General features: G+C 31.1%; 5 protein-coding genes across 5 annotated transcripts in view; 3 read left to right on the top strand and 2 right to left on the bottom strand.

The window, feature by feature from the left end:
• LOC104722661 (RRP12-like protein) overlaps positions 1 to 1,226 on the bottom strand; it is an 8,071-nt gene extending 6,845 nt beyond the window's left edge. Inside the window, exon 1 of the mRNA XM_010440859.2 lies at positions 678 to 1,226. Coding sequence (XP_010439161.1) covers positions 678 to 1,187 — 510 coding nt within the window. The 5' untranslated portion in view covers positions 1,188 to 1,226. The remainder of the gene's footprint in view (positions 1 to 677) is intronic.
• Positions 9,571 to 9,863, top strand: LOC109127498 (probable aminotransferase TAT4). The gene has a single exon (XM_019232363.1). It carries the CDS (start codon positions 9,586 to 9,588, stop codon positions 9,838 to 9,840), a length of 255 nt encoding a protein of 84 aa, XP_019087908.1. The 5' UTR covers positions 9,571 to 9,585; the 3' UTR covers positions 9,841 to 9,863.
• LOC104722658 (cystine lyase CORI3-like) lies at positions 10,102 to 12,391 on the top strand. The gene is made up of 6 exons (XM_019232362.1): positions 10,102 to 10,443; positions 10,880 to 11,098; positions 11,382 to 11,441; positions 11,548 to 11,703; positions 11,816 to 11,909; positions 12,018 to 12,391. Exons 1-6 carry the CDS (start codon positions 10,165 to 10,167, stop codon positions 12,128 to 12,130), a joined length of 921 nt encoding a protein of 306 aa, XP_019087907.1. The 5' UTR covers positions 10,102 to 10,164; the 3' UTR covers positions 12,131 to 12,391.
• Positions 22,328 to 23,988, top strand: LOC104722657 (probable WRKY transcription factor 29). The gene is made up of 3 exons (XM_010440856.2): positions 22,328 to 22,860; positions 23,097 to 23,213; positions 23,301 to 23,988. Exons 1-3 carry the CDS (start codon positions 22,499 to 22,501, stop codon positions 23,746 to 23,748), a joined length of 927 nt encoding a protein of 308 aa, XP_010439158.1. The 5' UTR covers positions 22,328 to 22,498; the 3' UTR covers positions 23,749 to 23,988.
• On the bottom strand, positions 25,515 to 27,833 carry LOC104727797 (endoglucanase 20-like). Its single transcript, XM_010446868.1, has 8 exons — positions 27,619 to 27,833; positions 27,276 to 27,488; positions 26,876 to 27,076; positions 26,691 to 26,768; positions 26,418 to 26,570; positions 26,214 to 26,322; positions 25,920 to 26,086; positions 25,515 to 25,841 (listed from the first exon to the last, which is right to left on the bottom strand). Exons 1-8 carry the CDS (start codon positions 27,808 to 27,810, stop codon positions 25,515 to 25,517), a joined length of 1,440 nt encoding a protein of 479 aa, XP_010445170.1. The 5' UTR covers positions 27,811 to 27,833.

The following is a 27,863-nucleotide window of genomic DNA, read 5'->3' as shown; positions in this document are numbered from 1 at the left end:
GCACTTTTTAATAGGGTGGTCACATGCACGATCGTGTCAGCAGGATTCTTGTCGTGTAAAGATAAATAACTAGTCAAAGAAGTTACAAGTCCTTCTATCTCAGGAACAACAGTTGTATCTTCTGAATTCTTGAAGATAGTGTCAATCGCTTTGAGAATTTGCCTCGTCAACGGCGAAAACTGAGAACCCATAAGCTTGCAAAGTTCCGAAAAAACTCTAGAACTAACTTTGGCAGATAGAAACGGAATTGTAGCACTGAGCACATTTAGCACATGGGCAGCCTCTACGTCCTCAGACCTCATTGTTGAGTCAACCTTAGAACCCTCATCAATCTTTTTTGAGCTTAAGTCAGATAGAACAGGCTTATATTCTTTAAGTAAAGCATAAACTGTATTACTTGCTTCCTTTATAACAGTAGATGATTGTAGAGAACCAAATAACTTCTCCAAACACTCTTGAGCGCATCTTCTAACCTAATAGAGCAAACACACAAACCAAGATTGTCATCACAATATGATACAAGATAGCAATACAAGCATGGCTTCTCCACCAGTAAACCCACTAACACATGCAAAGCTCAACACTTTTAACAGAATTAATCATGAAAATGGTCATTCTATAGACAGTAGTGATTCATTCCAGCAATTTTAGGAAGTGGGAAACCCAAAAGTGAATACCTTGGGACGTTTATCAATGGCGAACTTGAGAAGTAAACCAAACCCAATTTGAAGAGATTCCCAATCATCCAAATCGCAGAAACCAATAAGCAAAGTCCCAATGCACTTCACACCAGCTCTCAAACTCGCAACACCTAATTTATCAACCCCACCATCAATTGGGTTTACCAAAACAGCCACAGCATCTCGAGCCATAGTAGCTGAAATATCTCCTGAAGGAACCAGAGGAAGGACTATGGACAGGAACGTAAGCAAAGCAGAAACCGCCATGGGATCCTCCGTGGAAGAATCGACAGAGGATATAGCAGCTGCGAAGAAAGCAGGAGGAGACGGCGGAAGAGACTCAGAGGTGAGAATGGAGCGCATAGCGACGGCGGTGGCGACGAGATGACGGTGCTGCGAAGCTGAGGACTTGCCGTAACGGTCCATAAGCTGTTGGGAGATATCAGTGTTGCCATCTTTGAAGGCAATTCCATCGTTTTCATCTGCTCTGTCTTCAAAGGCCGCCATAGCTCCAAGAAGGGAGAGATTTTTGATTAGGGTTTAAGGAAGACGATGAATGACGTTGACGGAAGAAATAAACAGACGACTAAATAAACCAGTGGGTTTAATAAACCGGAAAACTAATCCGGTTTAATTCATCATGTCTAAATCCTCAATTTTACCGGTTTGATCCTTATGTTTTTGCATCTCTTGCGCTTGTTGATTGGTCGGTTTGGAAGAGTAGAAAAATCGGATTGATTTTAGATTTTAAGTTTACCTTGGCAACGATAAATTGAAAAGCAAATCGACTCATCCGATTTGTGGACTGGTTGATCAAGGTTTAGCCAATTCAGATTATCAACTTCAATCCATTATATCTTTTTTCACTCGGGTCTATCTCATTCTCTTTTCGAGATTCTAACCATTCTAAACTTACCTAAAGCAGCTAAGATCATTGAGAGATAAGAATGAGTGGTTAGAGTTTGTGAGAATACTCAAGAACTATCGTCAAACTAAGCTCTAGATTTGCTCATTTGACAAGCTTTAACTCTTTATCACTTCTACATAATTCTTTGGGTTTGATTAGTAACGTTCAAGACGATTTGTGTGCATGACAATTGGAAAAAACGATTGAAGTAGGTAGTTAGAGAAGATGGTTGAAGAGAGTGGTTGGGGTGAGGAAACGGGCGGTTGCCAACCGCCCCAAAAATAAGGTAATTCGTTTGCAAAAGGAGGCGGTTGGATTTTTCAAAAGTTATTTAAAAATTTTAAACTTATATTCATATTTATTATTTTCTAAAAGAATTTATGAAAATAGAAATAATTTTTCTAAATGATTTTATGACTAATAATAGTTTTGGTGATGGTTGCCAAGCTGTCTGAATGTCTGTGAAAGTACATTCACACGGTCTGGCGACATCTAATTCAAGCAAGCTCATAAAAGTTTACGTGTACACCCATTACAAAGAGAGAACAAGCCATGCATCATTGAATCTATATCATGAGTCATACAATTCATTTAGAGTACTTGAACTTCTTTTTTTATTCATATAAGTATATACGTACTAGATAGTTATTTATGTTGTACAGCACGGCAAATGTTTGCGAATTGTTAGTTATAAAATAAGATTAAAAGTTTTATTTGATTTTCTCTATACATTTTATAATCTTTTACATTTAATTTACTTACTTTAATATGTTACTTATACATTGTGTTGATGTAGAATGCAAAAAAATATTTAATAAATTAGATATAAGATTTTATATTACTTACTTTAATATTCTGATTTCAACCCGTCTTAGGTATATGATACACTGTTCAAATCCGTGAATCATATAAATTTGGTAAAATCTAGAAGAAAAAAAAACAAAACCCATATTGAAGCGATCATGTTTAGAAATTCTAATTTAACTTTTTGATTATTTTTTAGTTGTATATTCGATAAAATATAACATTTTTGATTTCTTAGATTTTTAATAAGATGTCATTGTGTTGATGTAGAATGCAAAAAATATTTAATAAATTAGATATAAGATTTTATATTTCTAAAATATAAAAGGTTGTATCTTAGTTTTAAAATATATATGTCATTATTAAATGATTAGGGATGCATATATTTAATCTTAGTTTTATAAATAAAATTAGGTTTTATAATTATTCTGTATAGTTTGTTATTATTTCCTAAAATTTGTGTAAAAATAAATGGAATTTGTTAAATAATTTGAAAAAATTATTTAATTATTTTATAAACCAATATAAGCTTTTCTTTGGTTAATTAGTAAATTAATTAAAATACAATGATATTTTTTGTAATATGCCACATGATAATAGAGTTAAACTTCTAACAACATTGCTTAAATAAGTATATAGAGATGGTTTTAGCAATGTTATATGTAAAAATTTAACAATGTATCAGACTAAGAATTTGTGAGAGTACTTATATAGTATAAACAGTATTTACATTATTTAATATTAGTTTGAATAATTAGACGAAAAATTTGGATATGAGTATATGTGCGAATACTTGGATAATTTGAAAAGTTTTTTTCCTATTAATTAAATGTTTTGTTTGAATAATTAGACGAAAAACTTTGAATTTTTTTGTGGGCAGAAAAATCGTGTGGTTGATACTTAATACACCATTAAGTCTAAAGTGCCATTTTGAAAAATCAAGTTTTTTTAAATGCCAGTTATTATTTTCTCTTTCTAGAACTGTTACTTTCTGGCATAAGTAAAAAAGGAGAAATTGTCGTCGTAGAAGAAGTAAGAAAGAAGAGTAATATTTGGGTTCACCCCTAGGGTGAAGCTCTTCATTCACCCTAACCTCTTCATTCATCCCTAGGGGTGAACCTCTTCATTCACCCCTTATAAAATAAGTAAATAAAATCTGTAAACATTTATTATAAAATTAGAAACTTAAACCGCTATTTTATAAACCCAAACCGATATATAATTTCGTTGTAATTGTAAAATGTAAACTTTAACCATCTCATTTGTAAATCCAAACCATCTCATTTGTAAACCCTAACCGACATATACTTTCGTTCTAATTTTTAAATCTAAACCCTAACTTTCTCATTTGTAAACCCAGACCGACATATAATTTCATTCTAATTGTAAAATCTAAACCTTAACCATCTCATTTGTAAACCCAAACCGACATATAATTTTGTTCTAATTGTAAAATCTAAACCCTAACCACCTCATTTGTAAACCCAAACCGACATATCGTTTTAATTATAAAATCTAAACCCTAATTCTCATTCATAAACTCAAACCGATATATAACCTCCTTTAATTGTAAAATCTAAACCAAGACAATATTTAACTTTCTTTAAATAAAACTATACAGAATTTGTTTTCTTAATTAATTTTGCTTTTCAATTTAATTTTGATTTATTTTTAAAATAAAATATTAGGTAGAACGTTCTGATTGGTTGAGAGAGAAGAGGGTGAATACAAAGATTCACCCCTAGAGATTAACCTAAGTATTTTTTAAGAAAGAAACTTGTTATTAGAAATATAATGGACAATATTTGGGTTCATCCCTAGAGGTGAACCTCTTTATTCACCCCCTTATAAAATAAGAAAACAAAATTTGTATACATCATTGTAAAATAAAATAAAAAACTAAACCTATCTTTTATAAACTAAACCAATATATAATTTCGTTCTAATTGTAAAATCTAATCCATAACCACCTCATTTGTAAACCTAAACCAATATATAATTTCGTTTTAATTGTAAAATCTAAATCCTAACCACCTCATTTTTAAACCCAAATTGACATATAATTTTATTCTAATTGTAAACTCTAAACCCTAACTGCCTTATTTATAAACCCAAACCGACATATAATTTTGTTTTAATTGTAAACTTTAAACCTTAACCACCTCATTTCTAAATCCAAACTGACATATAATTTTATTTTAATTGTAAAATCTAAACCCTAATTCTCATTTATAAACCCAAACTGATATATCACCTTGTTTAATTGTAAAATCTAAACCCAACCATTAATTTTACTTAAATAAAAATATACAGAATTTGTTTTGCTTTTTTAATTTTATTTTGATTTATTTTTTAAATGAAATATTAGATAAAAAATTTTGATTGGTTTAGAGGGGAGTGGGTGAATACAGAGATTCATCTCTAGGGGTGAATCTAAGTATTTTTCAAATATAATATGTCCATTGAAAAATTATTTTGTCCATTAGTTCAATAAATACATGATAGACTAGGTGTTGAGAAAACATAGACAATTTATTTTGTCCACTAGTCTCACCAAATTTATCAATATTATATGATTAGTATAAGTAAAATCATAATTATTTTTCACTTTTATATTTTCCAAAATATTATGTTATAAAATATTTGTCGATTATTTTTAATATTTTATTGGTGGACAAGATATGTTTTGCTGAGAAGTTTCACAATAGTTGTTCACCATTGGACAATATATTTTTTGTCCATACGTAAATATACATGTCTTCTTTTTCTATTTACAATGCAAAATTATAAACATATATGATGTCAAAAAATGTTTATTTTATTTGCTGGAGATATACATATTAGAAGTTGATTTAAAAAAAACTATAAAAGAAAATAAAAAATAGATAGAGAGAAGAAAAAATAAGGAGGAGAGAAAAGGAAAAAAAGATTAAAGAAACGAGAAGAAATTAATTATTAAATATGGTTTATGATTTGAATTTATAAAATTTAAAATTGTTTTTCCAATTTTTGGTTGTGACACCGAGAAAAGAAAAAAGATAAAATGGCATTGGGCACAAGACTTGTTACTGTACATGACAGTATTTCTAAATTTCTCTATAATCTGTAAAAAAACAGAAAATTATCTATAATAAACGTCGTTGTAAATAGGTGATGGACACACAAACAACGCTCAAGTTGTGTTATTTAGGCACAACCTATACATATTACACACAAGTGGTTGAGAACTTGACATATATGGAGACAAAATAATTTGATTAACAAATAAACAAAATACACAATAGTTAGTAATGACACGAAAACGTGTACGGAGACATGCCACTTCAATTTAAATCCAAAGTAATTTAACAGAAGAGGAATAATAATAATTAACCAATTTGTTTTTACTTCCATATTGAATAATCAAACTCAGTTGTAATATTATAAACAACAACAACTCTAGTCGATCAAAAAGTATATTGAGTGACAAAGTGATCTTACCACGTTATACAAAAATGAATTCGTGCAGCAGTAAGTACGACCATTCGTGCGGAACTAACTTGATTAATGTTATTTTTATATATACCAAAACTATATCAAGTTAATTGCTCAACATGTGCTTATATAATAACAAGTGTTAGAGATATTTGAATTTTAATGTAGTGTGACTTTTTCTAGTTTATATATATATGGTTGTGTTCACATATAATGTTGATAACCTTTATGATGGTTTTGCCCACAGAATCCCTGTATAATAAAACAGAATTACATAAAATTGTTTTTTATACTATATAATTTTAATAAGTTGGTTACAAATAGGTTGTAGATTAAGTTTTATATTATTTGTATAGTCTGGATTTATTGTTTCCAAAATCTTAAAGATAATATTCTAAATAATCATTTGATATCATCTAACTTACTATATTAATTTTCTTTATTAAATTATTCATCAAATAAAATCCTTTGATATCTAACTTAACATATTAATTAGTTAATTATCATTATACTTACCTCTCATTTTAATTATACTTCCCACCGAATTGGCTCATTTGAGCTAATCTTCTATTGACAAAAAAAAAATAAAAAATCAAAAAATAGTTTTATTTCCGGATATACCATAAGTTGAAATTTTAAAAACAAATATAAATGATTCAATCTATAAAATATTCAAGTTTTATTAATATTATTCTTTTAAAATAATATCTATTGAATTAAAAAATTTACTGAGTAACGGGTCAAAATTTGAATATTTAAATTCAATTTCATACTTTTTTGTTGAATTTTATAATTTTATATAATATAATCAACTTTAAATAATTTATTTGAAATATTTTTAAAATATTGAAACTTCATATTGAACTTAGAAACTATAAAAACTTTAAATTGGTTTGTTATAGCAATGCCAATAATATGTCACTATAATATGAAAGAATTTCAAAAAACCAAATATATTAAAACAAAAAGTATAACAATATATTAAATTACTCATAATATAATAACTCGCTTTCTAAAAACCAAATTCACAAAATTATGTCTTATAATGACATTCAAGTCATGAGGTAGAATATACATTGTTGAAATAACTTCACATACATAAACTAATACAACATATTGAATTTTTATTTTAAAATAGAAAATATACAAAATTTTGTATAAAATAAAATTTAACCAGTGTTATAGTCGTAATAGTACGGGTACTTATCTAGAATCATTAACAATATAAAACTTACAAAATAAGTATTTTTTCAAGTCATCATATTTAACATATTATTTTATTGCATAATATTTTATCCATTTTTTAAAAAAAAAATATTCAAATAAATTATATTTTATATAAAAATTACAATATGAATAAAATGAATTTGAGAGTACGGTCTTAATCTAGTTGATAATTAAGACAACAAGTGTTTGATAAAAAGGAAAAAAAAAAAGAAAAGAAAGAAAGAGATGTGCCAGTAAATTTATCCCCACGTTGTAACAGGCGGCAGTAACAAGCAACAACACATTATCAAAATAGTAATAACAATAAAAAGAGATACGGCTCTGTTCCGATGTCGCATTTTACCGACTCTTGCATCGCTGATCGCTGATCTGCTTTAGTTTTTTTCCAGAGATGATGTGTTGATGAGTCATGAGTCCTTAAAATAACAATCTGGACCAAACCAATTCAACATAGCTATGAATGGAGACTTTCTACCATATTTACTAATTCTAATTTTAATATTGGTGGAATGGGCTCCAAATGTCATATGGAGTATTTTGTTTTTCTTTTATTATCAAAAAGTTCTGATCTTTAGATCCGTATATGGTATATCCTTTTTTACTTGGGATCCAAAATATTTTATATGTATCATATTTCACTCTACGTTACAAATGATTTGCTTTTTTAGCGTCAAACAAAATTTTGGCAGATCTAGATGAGGATTATTCAAAGTTCAAACACATAAAAATATTTATAAATATTAATTTTTTGATATCGTCTGCTACATTAGATTACATAAATTTGATATAAATGTATCAATAATGATTTTTAACTGCATGCAACACATTATATTAAATAGCTTCCACAAACAATATTTACATGATGTGAATCTTTCTGTTCCATTCAGATCTACGACAAACGATTTTTCATATACGACATGTTTCACGATGAAGAAGCTCTCCTTGCAATATACATGGAGACCATGATGGACGCCTATGTAAGCAATACTCAAACTTCGTGTAAGTTTTGCACCATAATTTGTAAGAAATTGCAATATTTGTTTAAGGGAACTTTTAAATAAATTAAATTGCATGACAACAATGTTTTTTTTTAACAACAATCACAACAATATTTTTTATTCCAAGAAGTACAATAGGTTATATTTTATTCTATCGAAATTACCATTGTCCCCTCACCCACCAACGACAAATTTTATTTTCAAATGACATGAGAATTTATTTATATTATTAAATAACTAACTATCGGCTCCAATTGAGCTTTTGAACGTTCTTTCATCGCTGTGGTCATAATTTATTATCTAGTATGATATATATGAGTTATACGAACAATATACTGTTGTACATACAAATTAACTAGCGCAAGTGGAACCCTACGCATATGTCACCACCATCGGATGTAGCTAGCGCGCAGATATTAAATTTATTTATAAAATTCTCGGCAATATTTATAAACTATGTTTTAAAAATCGCTAACCGCTACTTAGACGGTTGAGGTGGGTCTAACGCCTAGTGAAAAAGTCAGAAACTAAACGAGAATTAATCAGAAATTAATTTTAAAATTATTTTATTAAATTAATAATAAAATAAAATATAATACTAAATATATGTATAATTTTATTTATTTTACGAAAAAATATCAAATAAAATATAAAACTATAATATCTTTAAAATTATGGTAAACACATAAAAACATAATTTTAAACAAAAATTTTATGATTTTTATTAAAAGTTTGTACATTAGTTATTGTAAAACATTATGAACTCTTAATTTAAATGTCTAAATAACAAAAAGTATATATTTGATTTATATTTGGCTCCAAAAACAATAAGTATACACAAAATTAAGTGAGAATAATTGGATTAGACGGGTTATAATTAAATTAGACAAACATAATCGTATAATCGATACTAGACAGAAATTAGTAATTAATAAAGGCGGAGAAGATGAGCTTAGCGATTTTACGAAACTTAATCGGAACTAGGCGGATATTTTTAAAACAAATATAATTGAAATCAAATTTAAACAAATTAATCTATGCTTATTTCAGTTGATTTCATACAAACATATATAGATATGTCTTTGGTATGTATAGTTAATTAAGTATAAGATATTTCACACGTTAACGAAGAATTCAAAGAAGCATTCTATTTGTATTCTTGTGACAATATGACAATACAATTATAATAGATGTCGTCTGTTGTCATGGTTTCACATACCATATGCAGAGTATAATAACATCACCAAGTAAGATTGAAGTTAATTAATATTTCAACCATTTAGACTTTCATAAATTGGTCTGAGTAACGTGTTCTATGATATTCTAATTGAATCAATGTGGCCAATTTCTATAATCCCATCAAATAGATTTTTTTGTTTAGAGTGCCGAAACTTGTACTATATAATACCACTCGTAGCGATGAGAATAATCACCAAACCAAAAATCTAAGCAAGAGAAATAAAAGAAGCAAATTCAAACGCTAGACAAGAGAAATATGGAGAACTATAGATCGGTCAACTGGCAGTTTAGTGGTAGCGAAGCAGCCAAAAAGGCTGCAGCTGCCACGCTAGGGAGTTACACCTCTAGAATCATGTCTCGGTGTGACCCTAATGGAAAACCCATTTTGCCCCCTCTAAGTGAAGCCCCCGAGACTAGCCATACCGCTGAGAAGGCAGTCGTTAAAGCTGTCCTTGACGGTAGTGGAAACGCCTATGCTCCAAGTATTGGCCTTCCCGCAGCTAAAAGGTAATATATACATCGAATTATCGTTGATCATTTAANTTGAAACTATTGTTGTAAACTTTTACTCTCCGATTAGGACAATTCTATTCTATTATATATGTTTGGTTGACGAAAAAAAAAAAATGTCCCACCAAATTTTGTTTTACAATATGATCTAGCTCCCATATAACACTTCTAGTTTCACTTCACCTTAACTATATTATGTATCGAGTTATTTTTTGACAAATTATATTCTGTGACAAATTATTTTTTTGCTTCCGCTATTTTTAGTGCCGTGGCCGAGTTTCTAAATCAAGATCTTCTGAAGAAATTGACTGCAGATGACGTGTTTATGACCGTTGGATGCAAACAAGCCATCGAGCTTGCAATTGAAATCTTGGCTACACCGAAAGCCAACATCTTGCTTCCGAAGCCGGGCTTTCCATGGGACATGGTCCACGCAATCTACAATAAATTTGAGGTTCGTGAATATACTTTCCTCCGTGAAAAGAACTATGAGATCGACTTTGACAGCGTACGTTCGCTTGTGGACGAGAACACCTGTGCGATACTTATTATCAACCCACACAATCCTAATGGGAACACGTACTCTGAAGCTCATCTTAAGCAGGTATTTTACAGATACTCTAATTAGCTATACAACGTGACCTTATATGATCTCATCTTTGATAATGTGTAACGTAACTATTGAATATTTCTTTATATATCAGCTGGCTGTGTTGGCTCGAGAACTAGGGATAATGGTGGTTGCTGACGAAGTTTTCAGATGGACTGTGTTTGGGAGTAATCCCCATGTTCCCATGGCGAAATTCTCGTCGATCNACGAAAATGACTATGAGATCGACTTTGACAGCGTCTGTGAGCTTGTGGACGAGAACACCTGTGCGATACTTATTATTAACCCACACAATCCTAATGGGAACATTTACTCTGAAAGTCATCTTATGCAGGTATTTTACAGATACTCTAATTAGTTATACAACGTGACCTCATTTGATCTCATCTTTGATAATGTGTAACGTAACTATTGGATATTTCTTTATAAGCTGGCTGAGTTGGCTCGGGAACTTAAGATACTGGTGGTTTCTGACGAAGTTTTTAGATGGACTGTGTTTGGGAATAAACCCTTTGTTCCCATGGCGAAATTCTCGTCGATCGTACCTGTGATCAGTCTCGGTTCTCTATCGAAGGGATGGAGTGTACCCGGATGGCGAACCGGCTGGCTCGCACTGCACGATCTAGATGGTGCCTTTCAATCCAAAAAGGTCCGAATCCGCTTTTCCCGATCACTCTTTAAACATCACTACCATTACTTTATATCGTCGGTATATTAACTGGCATTTATAAGTTTTTTTTTTTTTGAACAAAGACTGACATTTTTAAGTTAAAAACAACCTTTTACGTGCAAACAATGAGATTATATGCCATTGACATACTAAATCTCTATGAACATATGAAAATCAAATTTTGTTTCTCGTCCACATTAAGAGTTGAAAATGTCCACACGTACGTAGTTTTCCTTGTCCTAATCTTGCTATATATGGACAGATCACAAGTGCTCTTAAGAATTTTCTGGCGATAGATAATAAACCACCAACTGTTATCCAGGTATGGGATTTTCTAGTTCGGAAGCATACTTTAACCAAGATTTATTTATTATTATTATTATTTTGCATGCATATACTAAGGTGAATTCGTGACTTTTATTATGTAGGCCGCTATTCCCACCATCTTGGAGAAAACTCCTAAAGAGTTCTTCGAGAGGAGGAAGGCTTTTCTGAAAGAGAAAGCGGACTTTGCATTTGATAAGCTCAAAGACATACCAGCCCTAACCTGCTACTTGAAAACTGAAGCCTGCACCTTCTTATGGGTATTCTATTTTTACTACATTTCTTTTAACATTTCTGACTTCTTATGACTAGTTAGTATTATATTTTGAAACAATCTTATAATATATACATGTTTTGTTCTCTTTCTCCCAGACCGAGCTGAACTTGTCAATGTTTGCCCACATTAAAAATGATGAAGAATTCTGTGAAAAGCTTGCTAGTGAAGAAAACCTCGTCCTTTTACCAGGTATTGATTAATTTCTCATTACCTATGATTGCGGTAAGTTAACGGTTTAGCTTTTAAGACAATTTTCGCATAACAACATATATATGTTACCATGTTGGGTTGGTTTAGGGATTGCTTTTGGTCTGGAGAACTGGGCGAGGCATTCTATCGACATGGATATTTTCGCTTTGGAGGATGCATTTGCAAGACTGAAGAGCTTCTGTGATCGCAATTGTTATTGAAGCTTCAGTCAAAGACGTCAATTGTGTCAAGTAAAAGGGTCAATATGAATCTTTGCCTAAGTCTGTTTGCATATGCTATAAAAATAAACGTGTGTTGTATCGTACTTGTATTAAATAAAATTGGTGTACTTATCACCAACCATGTGATGTTTTCTCATAGTTTGCAATATTCTACTAAAAAAATTGGTGTACTTATCACCAACCATGTAGAGCAAGATTAATGGGGGTTCATATATTGGATACTTATACACTGTTTGAATTTTTTAAGAATTTATTGTATATTGTTTTGTAAATAAGAACCCATAATTTCTTAGTTAAAATTTTTTCCTCCAATGGTAAGTTCTAATTTTGGGTCTCTTATTTTTTAAAAAATTGTTTTTTGAAATTAGAAAATTTTAAATAGAATAGAAGTAGTATAAATGTGTAAACATTTAAGATTTTATAAAAATAGAAAAATATTGCATTTAATTAATTTGTAAACATACAAAACATAATAAAAACATTAATACATTGTGGGATGTAGTAATCTCAAAAAGGAGATTCAGCTTTGTTTTGGGGAATGAATGAGAAGTGAATACAACAAAATCTCAAAATAGTAAAAGTGGCCAAAAGGTTTTTGATTTGTTCATACCAAGGTAAAAGAATTACAAACAAGACTGGGACTCAATTTAAAGATTGAACATACAGAAGTATCAAAGATTACTCGACTTGCGTTTTCTAGTTTGAGGTTCTCTTGTATGAGTAGAGGATTCTACTCTGTTTCGCTTAAGATGGGGACATCGGCATAGCAGAACACAAGGTCATAGAAACTCCAACGTTCTGCTTTGTAGAAACCAAGAATTGTTTGATTTAAGCGATCCTTTCTTTTGTTGGTGTCTTTGTGGTTGGACCATCAGAGCTGAATTAGCGGACAAGGACTTTGAAACACGGCAGAAACACAATGTATAGTGCAACGATTACAAATGGAGCCGCTAAGCCAACACAGAAGAACCTTACCACATTTCCAATGCTTAAGAAAACATCTCGAGAAGCTTGGCATGTCAACACCTTCTTTAGAGCATCAGATGTTAAAGGAAAATGAGGTCCACCGATAATTTGTTCACCAAGCCGTAAGAAAGGCACCACAAGACTTCAATGTGACACACATAGCCAAAAACAAAACTACACATAAGTACTCAATTCAATACTAGAAGATCAATAAAACACTTTGTTTCGTGTTGTCTCTCTATATTGAATCAAAAACCGTAACTTTGAAGGAAGCTTTAGAGATCAGAAACACTAAATGTTCGATGAACAACTATTCGTCAAACGAGAACGCACCACAGATTGGAAATACTCCCATGGTAATCCCCAATGCTGCAGAGAACGCCAGCTGCTTTGGCTCAGGACCTTTAAAGGGTACACAAATTAAAAAAAATTTGGTTCATTTACACAACACATAAATATGGCAAAAATAACGAGTCTTTACAAGCTAGGGTTACACATAACTGTTCGATTTGGTCTCTAGTAGTGCAAATAAAAAAGCAACAATCAAGAAGTAAGCACAAGTCATCTACTTGAGACCAAAAGAAATAGGATATGGTATCAAACTAAACGACATCGACTAGCAAGTAAACAACTTTATAACACATAGTAAAAGGATTCAACAAAATATGAAGAGAGCCACATAATCAATACTCAATTTTCGATTCATACAATTCCAATTCATAAATTTACCTTGTGATTCCAATTCATTCAATCTCTCTTTCGATTTATTCGACTCCGCATTCAAACCGCATCCATCTCCAACTGAAACTCGATTCTTCCTTTCGCGATTGGCTTCCAAATCGGTTGGGCTACTAATCGCCTTCTCTGCATTCCCTTCGAATCCAAACCCTTCCTCTGATTCCAGGTCCTTCAAGTCGAAACCTTCAAGCTTCTGATCCCAAATTCTTTTCAAGTTTCAAGGGTTTCAATCGCAGCCGATAGAGAGAGAGAAAGGAAAAAAAGAAAAAATCGAGTGTACCCAATTTTTTTCCCATTTAATATTTTTCTTTCGCCCAACAATACGCCGACACATAGCGCCCCTTAAACCAAGTTTCAGTCTCTTATATAAGGGGAGATCTTACATTTTTTTTTCATTTCTGATTAATTTTTTTGCACCAAAACTCTAAAAATTCAGCTATGAACCCCCCAATGGGGAAGGTCTAATGTATTCCTACTTTTCAATAAATAAAATAATTTTTTTCTGTTTTATATATGATCGTTTGATATGGATTCGTGTGCAATTACCAATATTGGAGTATATCTCTTGGTAGCAGAATTATATATGAATTCACAGCAACTGCAAAGCTCAACACTTTAACATAATTAATCATGAAAATGGTCATTCTATAGACAATAGTTGTTATCAATTTCAATCCATTATATCTTCTTCACATCGAGTCTGTCTCACTCTCTTTTTGAGAGATAAGAATGAGTGGCTAGAGTTTGTCGAAATACATAAAGAACTATCGTCATTCGTCAAACTATAAGTTCTAGATTTGCTCATTTAACAAGCTTTAACTCTTTAATCACTTCTAAATAATCTTTCTGTAGAGCACCTAAATGATTTTATGACTAATAATGGTTGTTGATGAGCCACAGGAGCCTGCCAAGCCGTATGAACGTTTGTGAAAAAGAACATCCACATGGTTTGGTGACCTCTAAGTCAAGCAAGCTCATAAAGTTTTATGTGGACAGGCATTACAAAGAGAGAACAAAGCCATGCATCATTGAAATTTGTATCACGAGTCATACAATTTTTTTTTTTAATTTTGACTTAGTACTTCTTATACGTATATATGGTTTAGTAATGTTTTATGTAAAAATTTAACAATGTAGACTAAAGTTTGTGAAAATACTTATACAGTATGAAGAGTTTTTACAGTATTATATGATGTGAACTTTCGACAAAATCGAGAACTTGTGGTGAATATACCATTTTCTCAAAGTCTTAAGTAGCCCAATAAACATAGGTATGTAATAAAAGCCGTTGTAAATAGGTGATGGGCACACAACAATGCACAAGTTGTGTTATTTACGGTATATATTACACACACAAGTGGTTTCGAACTTAGACATTATAGACCAGATCATTTTGAAAGATCATTGTTTTGTTTTTATGCGTTTAACATTAATACCAACTTATCGTAACGTTTCATTTTTTGACATCATTAGTTTCAATTTATTTGGAATTTAATCTATATTGTAACTAAAAGAACAGAGATACTTTCCGCCAGATCAAAAAGGAAACCCAGGGTTGAGGATGTCCATCTTTGGAAATGTCGATCAGGCTTTAAGAAAAAAATTCTCTACCTGTGAAACATGGCAGCTTATTCGTACTCCGAGACCCGTGAGCCCTTGGACAAAGGGTGTGTGGTTCCCCCAAGCAACACCAAAGTTTTCCTTCATAACATGGCTCAGAATACTTTATAGACTTTCAACCGGTGATCGAATGTTGAAGTGGAATGTGAATGCTGATCCATCGTATCAGATTTGGGCCAACCTCTTCTTCCAATGCCCCTACTCGTATCAGATTTGGGCCAACCCCACAGATGGTTTTCTTGGAAACTATTCTACTTCGAACTATGAACAGCTACGGGTACTCATCTCGGACTCATCCCTTGATACGCACTCTCTGTTGTTCCTATGATACTCCCTCCAGGCAACGGTACACTCTTTATGGCGAGAGCGTAACAACCGTCGGCACGGTGAAGATCCCATCTCAGCTCTTAAACTTGGCAAGTTGATAGAGAAGACAATTCGCTGTCGGCTTATGCTCCTTCTCAACTTGGAAAACCAGACATACGAAGACATTCTTATGCTCTGGTTCTCTACCCGAGCATAGTACTCTACAATAGCAGTAACTCATTTCGAAAGGAAAAATAATCAACACAGTTACACTTCTTGTAAGGACAAAGGGTTTTTTTTTTTTTTTTGATGAATTTCGTTTATTCTTTTTTTTTTTGTTTTCTTGATAGTTAATTCATAGATCGTTAGACCACGAAAAAAAACTCATTGATCTATCACCGTCACAACTTGTGAATACATTTTTTTTTTTTTTTAATATACCCGATCGGCTGTTCCGGTCAGCCTTGGGGGAACGCACCGTGGTGCTACCATGTGGACTCATCTTCACACCAAGATGTTGTTGTGAACACATCTACCACTACCACTCTCGTACAACTTTCTTTAGTTTTCTTGTAGCGACTATTATTTTAAAAAAAAAAATATGATCGAGCCAAATCAAAACCAATGTAATGTATACAGGTCACACTAAAAGGCCAACGATTTTATCAGTTTTCAATACCACTAATAAGTCATTTAATGTTTTAATAAAAAAATCGTAAGAGTTTGAATGGTGGACCAAGATTCATAATATACTAGCTAGTTAGTATTTTATGTTGGTGTTGTAATTCTGCCATCATTCAAGTTTAAATTCGTATTGCATATTATCTGACCACAAAACAATTATTTCGATATTCTGTTCTCTCTCAGTAGTCAGTATTCTCAATAATTTAGTTAATAAATAGTAGTATACAATAGTTAGTAGTAATGACACGAAAACGCGTACGGAGACATGTCACATCAATTTAAATCCAAAGTAATTTAACAGAAGAGGAATAATAATTAACTATAGTTTTATAATTGACTTCCAATATAATAATATTATAAAACAACAACAACTCTAGTCGATCAAAAAGTATATTGAGTGACAAAGTAATCTTATCACCACGTTATACAAAAATGAATTCGTGCATCAAGATGTACGACAACATACACTCGTACGGAACTAATTTGATTATTGCTAATTATAATATATATACCAAAACTATATCAAGTTAATTACTCAACATATGCTTATATTAGAAAAGTTTTAGAGATATTTTGAATTAATGGTATCATGGAGTTGTCTATAGACTTCAGAGGAAATTTTTATCAGAACTAATTAAATCTGATAAAATTGACAGGAAAAAAAATGATTTTGGCTAACTGACCAGTGATGCCATTATGTATTGAATAATAACTGCAACGTTAATCTGTCACCGGAGTCTTTTTAGTGTCTCTAATAGCTGTTTGTTGTTTTTCACCACCATCTGCATGGTTTCATTTTTGCTCCTTTTTTTTATTGTTGAACTAGGGCCAATTATTAGAAAGATAGAACAGAAATGGTCAATCTATAGTGATCCCATGCTTAACGAAACATATATACATAATACATATAATATATGAGTTGTTTATATATAACTATGTAGACGCATATATACGATCAATATACATACAAATTAACTAGTGCAAGTGGAACCCTACGCATGATGCCACCACGAATAAAAATTCGGATGTGACTTGCAGAGATTAAATTCATTTATAAAAATTTCGGCAATCATATATAACTGATGTCATATTTAATCAAATCTATGCTTATTAAAAATAAGTAATATATCCTCCATTATTATATATTATATTGTTGTATATAAGATCAACTGATTTCATAGTCACACAAACATAGATATGTATAGTTAAGTACTATAGATATATCGTGTGGTTTGGCCAATCTTACAAATCTAAGCTCATATATTTCAATATTTATAATATTATCTTGTTGAGTTATATTACTTAAACAATACAATATCATGGTCCCTAGAAGATCCTAATGTATAAAAGAGACAAACAGATCGAAGTTTAGCATGTTCTTAAGTTTTTCAACTGAGTCTATATGGTGTTATCCCTCGCCCCTCGGTATTCAAGTTTAGAAATGCTATATGTACATGGAGTGTCGATGATGGACACATGTGACTGTATTTACACACACATACCGCGCGTGTGCATATTTCACACGTTAAACGAAGAATTCAAAGAAGTCGGTTCTATTTGTATTCTTGTGAGATCATCAATATGACAATACAATTATATATATATATATATATATCATCTGCTGTAATGGGTTCACATACCATGTCGACATACAAAAAGTATACAGAGAGTACGAATCTAATAACATCACCAAGTAAGATTGCAGTTAATTAATATTTCAACTATTAGACAGACTATCACAAATTGGTTTGAATAACGTGTTCTATGATACTCTAACCGAACCAATCTATCCAATTTCTATAACTGGTTTGGGAACTATAGCAAAAAAAAGCATGAGCAGTTAATAAAGTTTCTCTTAGGTTTGTTTTCCAACAGATATGGTCAATTCAATCATTTTCGTTTCTCTATCCATAGTTTTTAAATGTTATTGTTATATCTCATATAACATTTCATACATATTGGGTATTCATTTACGGTCTTCAGTGTTAAAAATATAATTTGGTATCTATAAATATCAAAGATTAATATATCGTGCGAGTATCAATATATGACATAGACCTTCAAGTTGGTGCAAGAGGGGATGCAATTTTCTTCCCAGTTGCAAGAGCAAGCTGACTAGCATTTGTTTTTTCATTTTTTATTTTTATAATTTATTTCACTCAATATGGATTTTATTATTGTTTTGTTGACTTTAAGTTTTTGCCTTTTATGCGAACGCAATCACCCGTGCCAACTTTTTAATCTCCATCGCCTAAAAAAGAAAGAAAAGGCTACCAATATGGACCAAAAGCATATCTTCTATATATACATTTTCGAAATACATTTATCAAATAAATTCTAAAGTTACCACTTATTTACAAGACTGTTATTATATTAAATATTAAATATTGATTTGATAATTAAGTTAAAAAATATCTATATATATAATTTTCAAGTACATTTAGCAAATAAATTCTGAAGTTGCCACCTATTTACAAGACTGCCATTATATTAAATATTAAATATTGATTTGATAATTAAGTTAAAAATATCAAGATTCCGATTTTAAAAAACAAAATTTCTCTTTAACCAATTTTCCAAAAATATCTGCCTAATAAATAATATATTAATTGCTAAAAAATCAGCCTAAATATTTGATCTCAAAACATTAATTTCAGATTATTTTCCTTCTATAATAGTGTATATGTTAACAATCAAATTAAAGAAACAAATTTAAATACCAAAAGATATCGTATCCCTACCATATTCCTTAAAAACAGATTACAGTTATTTACTCCCTAATTAGTTACTAAATCAGATTTTTTTTTTTGCTTGCTTGGAAAGATTTGTTTCCTCAACATAATGTTCACCCTATAAATACTATACACCTAAACCTCGATTATATATCATCAATCATAATTACATAACCCTTAAAAACCCTTAAACACTTTTTCATTCTTGATTTTTAGATCTGTCTCCAAATCTTGGAAATCTTTATAAGAAAAAAGATAATGATGGAAAAACAATCGAGTGGTTATTATACTTTTTTTTTGGTTAAAGAGCACTATCAAGATTTTGTAATATCATATACTTGGAATTTTAATTATAGTTATTCTTTTTTTGTGATGGTTTTCATTTTAGTTCTCACATTTCAGATTTTCTTATACAGTTAAGTCATTAATTTTTATTTTACTTTATCAAAAAAAATATTGTTTATTTTATGTTTAATGCTTTTAGTTTCACAAATAGTTTGGTATAAAATATATCTTCGTAAACATGAAAAAGATGAATCAAAACAAAAATAGAGAAGTCTTAGTTTTCGTTTTTATACTTTTTTTTGTTTTTTCTTAATTCATGCAAATTATATTCAATTATTTTATATTTTTTATAATAACTATAATTCTTTATCTATATTAAAAATACATTTTAATTTTTTGATAATAAGAAACATATCTAACTTAAAAAAAATCAGTAATTACACTTAAAATCTTTTATGGTTATAATTTCTTTGTTTCCAAATTAGATGATTTATAACAAAATATAGTTAATGTGATAGCTAAAATCCCAAAATTAAAGCAAAATGATAACGTGATTATGAATATAATTATTTTAAGAAAAATCTATAAAAATTTAAATTGTTTCCTATAATTTTGTTTTAATGCCATATCTTCGTATAATACTCAATTCATATTGTTTGTCTTTAATTATGTATGTATATTGTAGTATGTATGTATATATTAATGTGATATATTGGTGAAAAATGGATCAGCAACTATTGTAGTATGTATATATACATTAATGTGATATTTGGTGAAAATCCGAAAATATCAGGTTATATAGATATAATTATTATATAGAAAGTACCAAAATCATGAAAAATAGTAATGAGTCTTTTATTTATTTTTTTTGATCTCTCATGTATCAAATAAGATATAGATTTTAATAAAACATTTAGTTGTAAATGTTATATTTTTACTTGATAAAAATTTGAAAAATTAATTTGATAAAAAATTACTTTTAGCCTCAAATACTATTTTTACTTTAACGGATTTCGTATGATGAATTTTTGCGGACTAAAAATCTTTGAAAATGTTGCGTGACCCGCCTAGCATGCCGGGTTTGGACTATATAAACAACACTAAAACTATTAGTTTATTTCATATATACTATAGATTTGTAATCATAGTTTGGAAAATTAACTTATAAATTATTTAGTATATAAACTACAAAATATTACACATACTATAACACATTCTTAATATTCCCAAAAAATAAATACACATAAAAATATAAAACAACATACCATATAGGCATATACCTCTGTTTAATTCTAGAGAACAAAACAAATCTAAAATTTTATATTTTATCTAATAACAAATTTAATGTAATTAAATTATAAACTTTATAAAAGTGTAAAAAGATGAAAAAAAATTCTAAACAAAATTATAAATTAATTAGACAAAAGTTAATTAATTGAGAATTTGAAAACTAAATAAATTAAAAATTATTATTTAAAATACAATAATTTATAATTTAGCCCCGCGGTGTACCGCGGGTGAAATCCTAGTATATTACAAAATTATACATAATATAACTTATGTGACCATTTTGACAAAGCAAAGTAATCATAATTAGCTTGATATAATGTAATTAATTTCGTTTTTGTTTACATTCTTTAACTTATGTGAATATTTTGCATGTTTTATAAAAGATGTTTTATTATGTTTAGTTCATTAAAATGTACTTTAAAACAGATAATAGTTGGTGAACATATTAATTTAAACACAAGTAAAAGAATCATAGTTGGCGAACGTAATGCTCGAAGACCTCTAACCCCACCCTCCAATCTATTCAGCTTCATTGATAAGACTGTTCGTAATCCGCTACTCACCGCTGAACACCACCTCCGGTTATGAGTGTGGCCTTCAATATTGGTTTCAAACTCATCCCATTTAAAGGGATCTCTAGGAATCACTATCTACTCTATGTTTTGGTTATTCCAATTTCAATGCTGTTCTTAATCAGTAAACCCGTTTTGTAAAACAGTTTTTTTTTGTGAATATAATTTAACATTTATACAAAAAAAGAAAAAAAAAAGAATCATAGTTATAAAGAAAAAAACGAAAATTAAAAAGGAGATATTATTATTGGAGAATCTTTCTTTAGTCTTAGTTGTAGGAAGATTTTGTGCTAGAGGATTGAAGGTATCCCTATTCTATGATAGAGGCGTGGGGTTCTTGGACCGATCTATGTATATTACCACAAGGCTTAAAATAAAGTGATAATACGATCTCAAATTATTTTTAACATTTTCCGAATATTTTATCAAAAGAAACTTATGGTGTAGATCATACTTGCAGCAATATTCTAAAAGTATATTTAATTTCAATGGCGATCGTTACGTGAACACAAGGCAAGCTAGACTTACGTACCACAATTAACACACATAATTATTATACATGTACGAAAGTAGTGACATAACTTCATCAAATAAAGAAACTACTAGTGTACGTCATACTGATAAATATGCATGTACAAATGCCGCTTTCAGTATTTAATTTAGCTAACGCAAATGATATTTAAATTCTCTCTAGCTAACTCATATATCTTCCAAAAGACATTGTCAATTCCTTTTTGTTATATAAAATAATATATTCATATTGTTATCTTTTAGTAGTACTAATACTAACATGAATATGGACTTTTCTGAATATTGTGTATGATTTATATAATTGAGATATTTTGTCGGAGATGGATATTTGACAAGTTAACGTTATTTTATTAATTTTTCCTTCTAAAAGTTTAGGTACGAATTGACTTTTTCAAAAGTCAACACGATAAATTTTAAAAGTTAAATGAACTAACGGGTTCACATGGGAAACGAAAACACCCTAAACAACCAACAATCTAATTTTCTTTCCTTCTTTATATAAACCAATGTTTCCCAAAAGGCTTGTTCTCGACATATGTACTTGTACAACAACAAAACAAGAAAAAAAAACAAAGAGATACAAAAGAGGAAACTAAACCTCGAAGAGAGAGAGATAGAGAGATATGGGTGAGGTGGCTTATATGGACGAAGGAGACCTAGAAGCAATAGTCAGAGGCTACTCCGGCTCCGGAGAGGCTTTTTCCGGCGAAAGTTCCGGTGGGTTTTCACCTTCCTTTTGTCTTCCGATGGAGACGTCTAGCTTCTACGAACCGGATATGGAGACAAGCGGTTTAGACGAACTCGGTGAACTCTACAAACCCTTTTACCCTTTCTCCACACAAACGATCCTCACAAGCTCGGTCTCTGTCCCTGAAGACTCTATAAGTTTCCGAGATGAGAAGAAACAACGAACACATGGTTGTCTTCTATCGAACGGATCAAGACTTGATCATATCCGTATCCCAGAATCCAAATCAAAGAAGAGGTCAGCATTCTTGAAGTTCTTGAGAGAGTTCTTTAAAATGCGGAAAAATAGAAATTCTTATTTTTTTTACATCATATAAAAATTTGAGTTGTCTTAATTTTTTACAAATCATATAGAGAGAGTTATGAAGATGTAGTTGTTTTTATCACCAACCGGGTTTTGTTATTCAATTCTCATAATATATGCTCCTTGTTGAATAGAATAATAATAATTTTTGTGATTTTAAATTTGGACAGCAAGAAGAATCAACAGAAGAGAGTTGTTGAACAAGTGAAGGAAGAGAATCTGTTGTCGGACGCATGGGCGTGGCGTAAATACGGGCAGAAACCCATCAAAGGATCTCCATACCCAAGGTCTCTTTACCTTTAAGCCCGGTTTTAATCTCATTTTAACATGTCCGGATTTACTCAATCTTACAATTTTTGTTTTTCTTTTTTCAGGAGTTATTACAGATGTAGCAGCTCAAAAGGGTGTTTGGCAAGAAAACAAGTCGAAAGAAATCCTCAGAACCCGGATAAGTTCACTATAACGTACACTAATGAGCACAATCATGAATTACCAACCCGTAGAAACTCATTAGCCGGTTCGACTCGAGCGAAATCTTCCCAAACCAAACCAACCTTAACCAAAAAATCCGGAAAAGAAGTGGTTTCTTCTCCCACAAGTAATCTGATGATCGCATCCGCTGATGAATCTTCTGTTGCGGTTCAAGAAATGTGCGTTGCAGAAATGAGTACCCACCAAGCAGCTGGAGAAATCGAAGGCATGAGTAACTGTTTACCATCGGATTTGATGTCGGGGACGGGAACATTTCCGGTTTTTACCGGTGACTTCGATGAACTATTGAATAGCCAAGAGTTCTTCAATGGGTACTTATGGAATTACTAGAGAAATATTAGGTGTATGTATATATATTCAAAACTTATATTATAGTTTCAGCCATTGAGGATATATAATGTATATTTATGTCTAGTCTCTAGAAGATTAGAGCGTCGTAATATTCGTCTTGTTTCCATTTTAAGCTTGAACTATGAATTCGATTTGTCATGTCATGTACGAATCACACATGGTAAGACAATATGTTATATCCAAATTTTTGCATCACAATTCTGAATAGGCACTTAAATACTGAACATTAGTCACTGTTCTAAAAAGGGCTCGCCTTAACATTATCGGCTAGGTTACATAGAAGATTATTTTAGACGGTCTAAACAGTAAATTAGGCGTCCTAGAAAATCTAGTTGGCATTATAGACACCATTACACAAACGCAGCCACTCAGCCGCATTTAGTGTTCTTATGAATGTGTAGGTACTATTTTCTCGTTTCCAAATCAATTATTGATGAAGAAAAATATAATATATTCAAGTATGTTGTCAATAAATTTAATATAAGGTCGTGATGTTGATTTCTTAAATTTAACAAATTAAAAATTACAAAAACAGTAATATATTGAAATTCAGATAATATCATCAATCTAGCTAAAGGACATGCTATATTTGTTAGTTTAAAGCATTCTTGAGTTCCTAAATATTATTTACCATCATAGAAGTACTAACTACAGTAAAACCTTTATAAATTAATAAGGTCGGGACCATGAAATTTTATTAATTTATAGAGGTTTTAATTTATCGATAAATGAATATTTTATTAATTTATGAAGATATTTTCTCATTTTCATATTGAAAATTTTCTATTACAAAATAAGATACTTTTGTTATCATTTACACTTTTAAAGAATTTTCTTAATTTATAATCTTGATTATCGTAATTGGATGAATGTTAATTGTTTAATAGATTATATAGGTAAAACTGAGAAATGTTAAAAGTGTAAAGTTTAGAAAAAATTGTTACTACTATTTTTTATGGTAATGATGAAATCATAGAAGATATTATGGTACCTTTAAAACTAATTACTAAAAAAAAATTATCGCATCTATGACTCTTTACAATTTATGGATGCGATTTGAAAATACAATAATGAAAAAATTAGAGATGAGCTCCAACAAGAATGCAAATTCAAGAATAGGCAAACAAGAATATAATCATATTTCACTAGATTTTCTTGGATATATATATATCAGTTTATATGATTATTAATTTATGGTATTGATGAGACCATATTTTTACATTGGATTTCCAAAAAAAGTATTATCTTATTATTTTATCAAAATGTGTCATTTTTTACATCGATCTAACTCGGAACCAGAAAAATTTATTAATTGATAGCGAATATTAATTTAAAGACTATTAATTTATGGAGGTTATGCTGTAGCTAGCATCTTAGAAGTACTTTTTAAAAGGCTTAAGCAACTCTGTGAAGTCATGTGTCATTTTGGACTTATTTTATCAAGGAACTAAACGCTGTATAAGATTTTTTTGTTTTTTTTGGTCAAACAAACGCTGTATAAGATATAGTACAATCTTTTTTCTTAAACGACCCAATAAATAATTGAAATTAAATAGTTTCGTTATAGTTAAGCTATAAGATACAATGATATGTGAGTGTATGTGTGTAGGTATATATACATCTATATATGTTGAAGCAAATGATACATCCCCTGATTACAAATTCATAGTCTTGATAGTTCTTGATGAGTAGTCATTCTTCTTTGCTAATATTTTGTTTCCCCACAGCCAAATCTAAACGTTAGTTTAACCGGAAGAACTGATCAGAGCAGCGACGGGGCCAATAAAGGCGGCGTTGATGTAAGTTGTGGGTTCTGCATGAGAGTAATCTGATCTTTTGTCGCTATACTGGTCGGATGAATTCGGTCCACCCACAATTGCGCCGGTATGCACATTCGGGTTTGGTGTATCAGAATTGTAGTATGAAAATCCTCCATTGCAGTCAATTTTCTCCGGTTTAGATTTTATTGACGGTAATGATGAGCCTCTGTGATGAAGTTGTGTAGGATACTTTGTCCCAAACCCGACCATGTAAGACATGGAAATTGGATTGTTTCCAAGGATGTAATCCACCTGAATAGTTAACCGTTTGGGCAAGAAGAACATGGAAATGGTGTACATCCGGACTAGGTGGGGGTAAATTATATTTACCTGTGATTTGGCGAAATTTCGAATTTGAGATGGGGTGAACTGGGTTGAACCGCACTGAATTGAGCTGACCTGTGCTTTTGATAGAGTTTTTGCGTAGTGGAACAAAACCGTTGTCGCTGTTGTGACATATTGTAAGTTGCTACTGTCTCTAATGTACAAAATGCCACCTGAACAAACAAATACGTACAAAGAAATGTACCATAAAACCAACATGAAAGAACCAATTAACCGGTTATTTAGTTTTTTTTTTTTTTTGGCAAACAACCGGTTATTTAGCTAGTTAGTGAAAAGTACCAGGAGTTGGTTTAATTTGTTGAGAGCTACTTCCGGGCATCAATGCGCAGACAAATGATTCAACATCGGTCTTAAATTTAGCCAAGTCATATGTCCCGTTGTAAAACTCCTTTAAACAAAGAATCAACAAGATTTTTATTAATTTAGACCAACTTAATGTTATAAAATTTAGCAAAGTTTATATAATAATTACAATAGACTAACCAAAGCGAGTAAAGCCTGAGCGCCGGCGAATTTGTCGTCCCAGCTGGATTCATTGACGGCTTGGCTCCAATCTTTATTGCTTATAACATAATTTATGTAACACTTCTCTCCTGTTGCTTTGTATAGCCATGCCGCAGCCCATAGTAATTCATCCTTTTTTTACCCCAAAATATTTTGAAACATTAAGTGTCTTGTTTAGTAAAATATATATATGAAAATATCAATAGTTTTATCTATGTGTACAGGTTTGATTCGGTTAATTTGTCTGATTACCTGGTAGCCTGAGTATGAGCAGTAGAAGGGGCAAGATGCTTGGTAAGAACCTCTGTATTTGTCAGCAAATTCAAACAGCTGCAGAGAAAAAATAAATAATAAAGAGAGATTATAAATCATGATTGAATGTAATGATGATCATGTATAAGCTTTTTTGGGGAGACTTAATATGTGTGCACACTCACGGTTTTTGCATGGTTTAGTAGTGTGGATGAATAAGTAGAATCGACCGATTTAAAAACAATTGAGGCCGCAGCTAGAGCGGCTGCGGCTTCACCGGCAGCTTCTGAACCCGGGGAAGAGGAAGAGATACTGTAGAGAGTTCTTGGTGTGTCCATATCTTCTGGCCTCTCCCAACAACTATGATCTGAATTCCCATCTCCCACCTTTTAATTTGTATCCATTATAAAACAAAACCAAAAATGTTGTTCGTGTTTTTTTATTGTGAATTTGTTGGATATTAGAGGTATATATGTAGTATATATGATAAGAAATATATATTATATTTAGCATGAAAAATGAAATATATTTTGGATTTCTCTACTATACATCAAAACAAACCAAAATGTGTAGAAGTTGGTTTACCTGTGTATATAGCATGGTGGGCGACGTATGAGCGCGGAGGAGAAAGTCGGTTCCCCATTTTATAGCAGAGCGGAGGTAACTAAGCTGGTTAACGGTAGAAATCTCATTTTGGTATTCAATTGCAGCCCAACTCAACAAGGTTGTGGTAAATGACATTGGCCATACAAATTTTACATTGTCACCAGCATCGTTATACCCTCCAATCAGATTCACCTGGAAATTATAAAAACACACGAAAATTTGTTAATTAAGAGATATCATAACTTATGTATAATAAGGTTCAATTTCCGAAGAGTGAAGACATGTATGCATATAGAGATGTTTATAGGTAAAGCCGGTTTACATTAGCTGATGCACCGTCGGAGAGGGCAGAATTGCCTCGCCATTTAACCCGTTGGTTAGTCGGGAGTTTACCGGATCGTTGGCCTTCAAAGAACAAGATAGACTTGTTTAGTGCATCTCCATAGTCAAGTGCTTCCAAGCTTTCGAAAGCCAAGAACATCCCAACTAACATTATCACCAAGAGCTTGCCCATTATTAAATGTTTCTCTTTCGAAATGTGTATCTTGATTTTGCTTGAAATATGGT

The sequence above is a fragment of the Camelina sativa genome, chromosome 11, assembly GCF_000633955.1.
Source record: "Camelina sativa cultivar DH55 chromosome 11, Cs, whole genome shotgun sequence".
NCBI classification, from domain to species: domain Eukaryota; kingdom Viridiplantae; phylum Streptophyta; class Magnoliopsida; order Brassicales; family Brassicaceae; genus Camelina; species Camelina sativa.
Note: the sequence above shows the minus strand (reverse complement) of the source record. Positions and strands in the feature narration are given on the sequence as shown.

Bases quoted from the DNA above. Each gene is read 5' to 3' on its own strand.
- LOC109127498 (XM_019232363.1), top strand. From the start codon at position 9,586: ATGGAGAACTATAGATCGGTCAACTGGCAGTTTAGTGGTAGCGAAGCA.
- LOC104722658 (XM_019232362.1), top strand. From the start codon at position 10,165: ATGACCGTTGGATGCAAACAAGCCATCGAGCTTGCAATTGAAATCTTG. The intron at 10,444-10,879 runs GTATTTTACAGA...TTTCTTTATAAG, and splicing joins CTGAAGCTCATCTTAAGCAG to CTGGCTGAGTTGGCTCGGGA. The intron at 11,910-12,017 runs GTATTGATTAAT...GGGTTGGTTTAG, and splicing joins AAACCTCGTCCTTTTACCAG to GGATTGCTTTTGGTCTGGAG.
- LOC104722657 (XM_010440856.2), top strand. From the start codon at position 22,499: ATGGGTGAGGTGGCTTATATGGACGAAGGAGACCTAGAAGCAATAGTC. The intron at 22,861-23,096 runs GTCAGCATTCTT...AAATTTGGACAG, and splicing joins GAATCCAAATCAAAGAAGAG to CAAGAAGAATCAACAGAAGA. The intron at 23,214-23,300 runs GTCTCTTTACCT...TTCTTTTTTCAG, and splicing joins AAAGGATCTCCATACCCAAG to GAGTTATTACAGATGTAGCA.
- LOC104727797 (XM_010446868.1), bottom strand. From the start codon at position 27,810: ATGGGCAAGCTCTTGGTGATAATGTTAGTTGGGATGTTCTTGGCTTTC. The intron at 26,769-26,875 runs GTGAGTGTGCAC...TTTTCTCTGCAG, and splicing joins TACTAAACCATGCAAAAACC to CTGTTTGAATTTGCTGACAA. The intron at 26,087-26,213 runs GTACTTTTCACT...TTGTTTGTTCAG, and splicing joins ACAAATTAAACCAACTCCTG to GTGGCATTTTGTACATTAGA.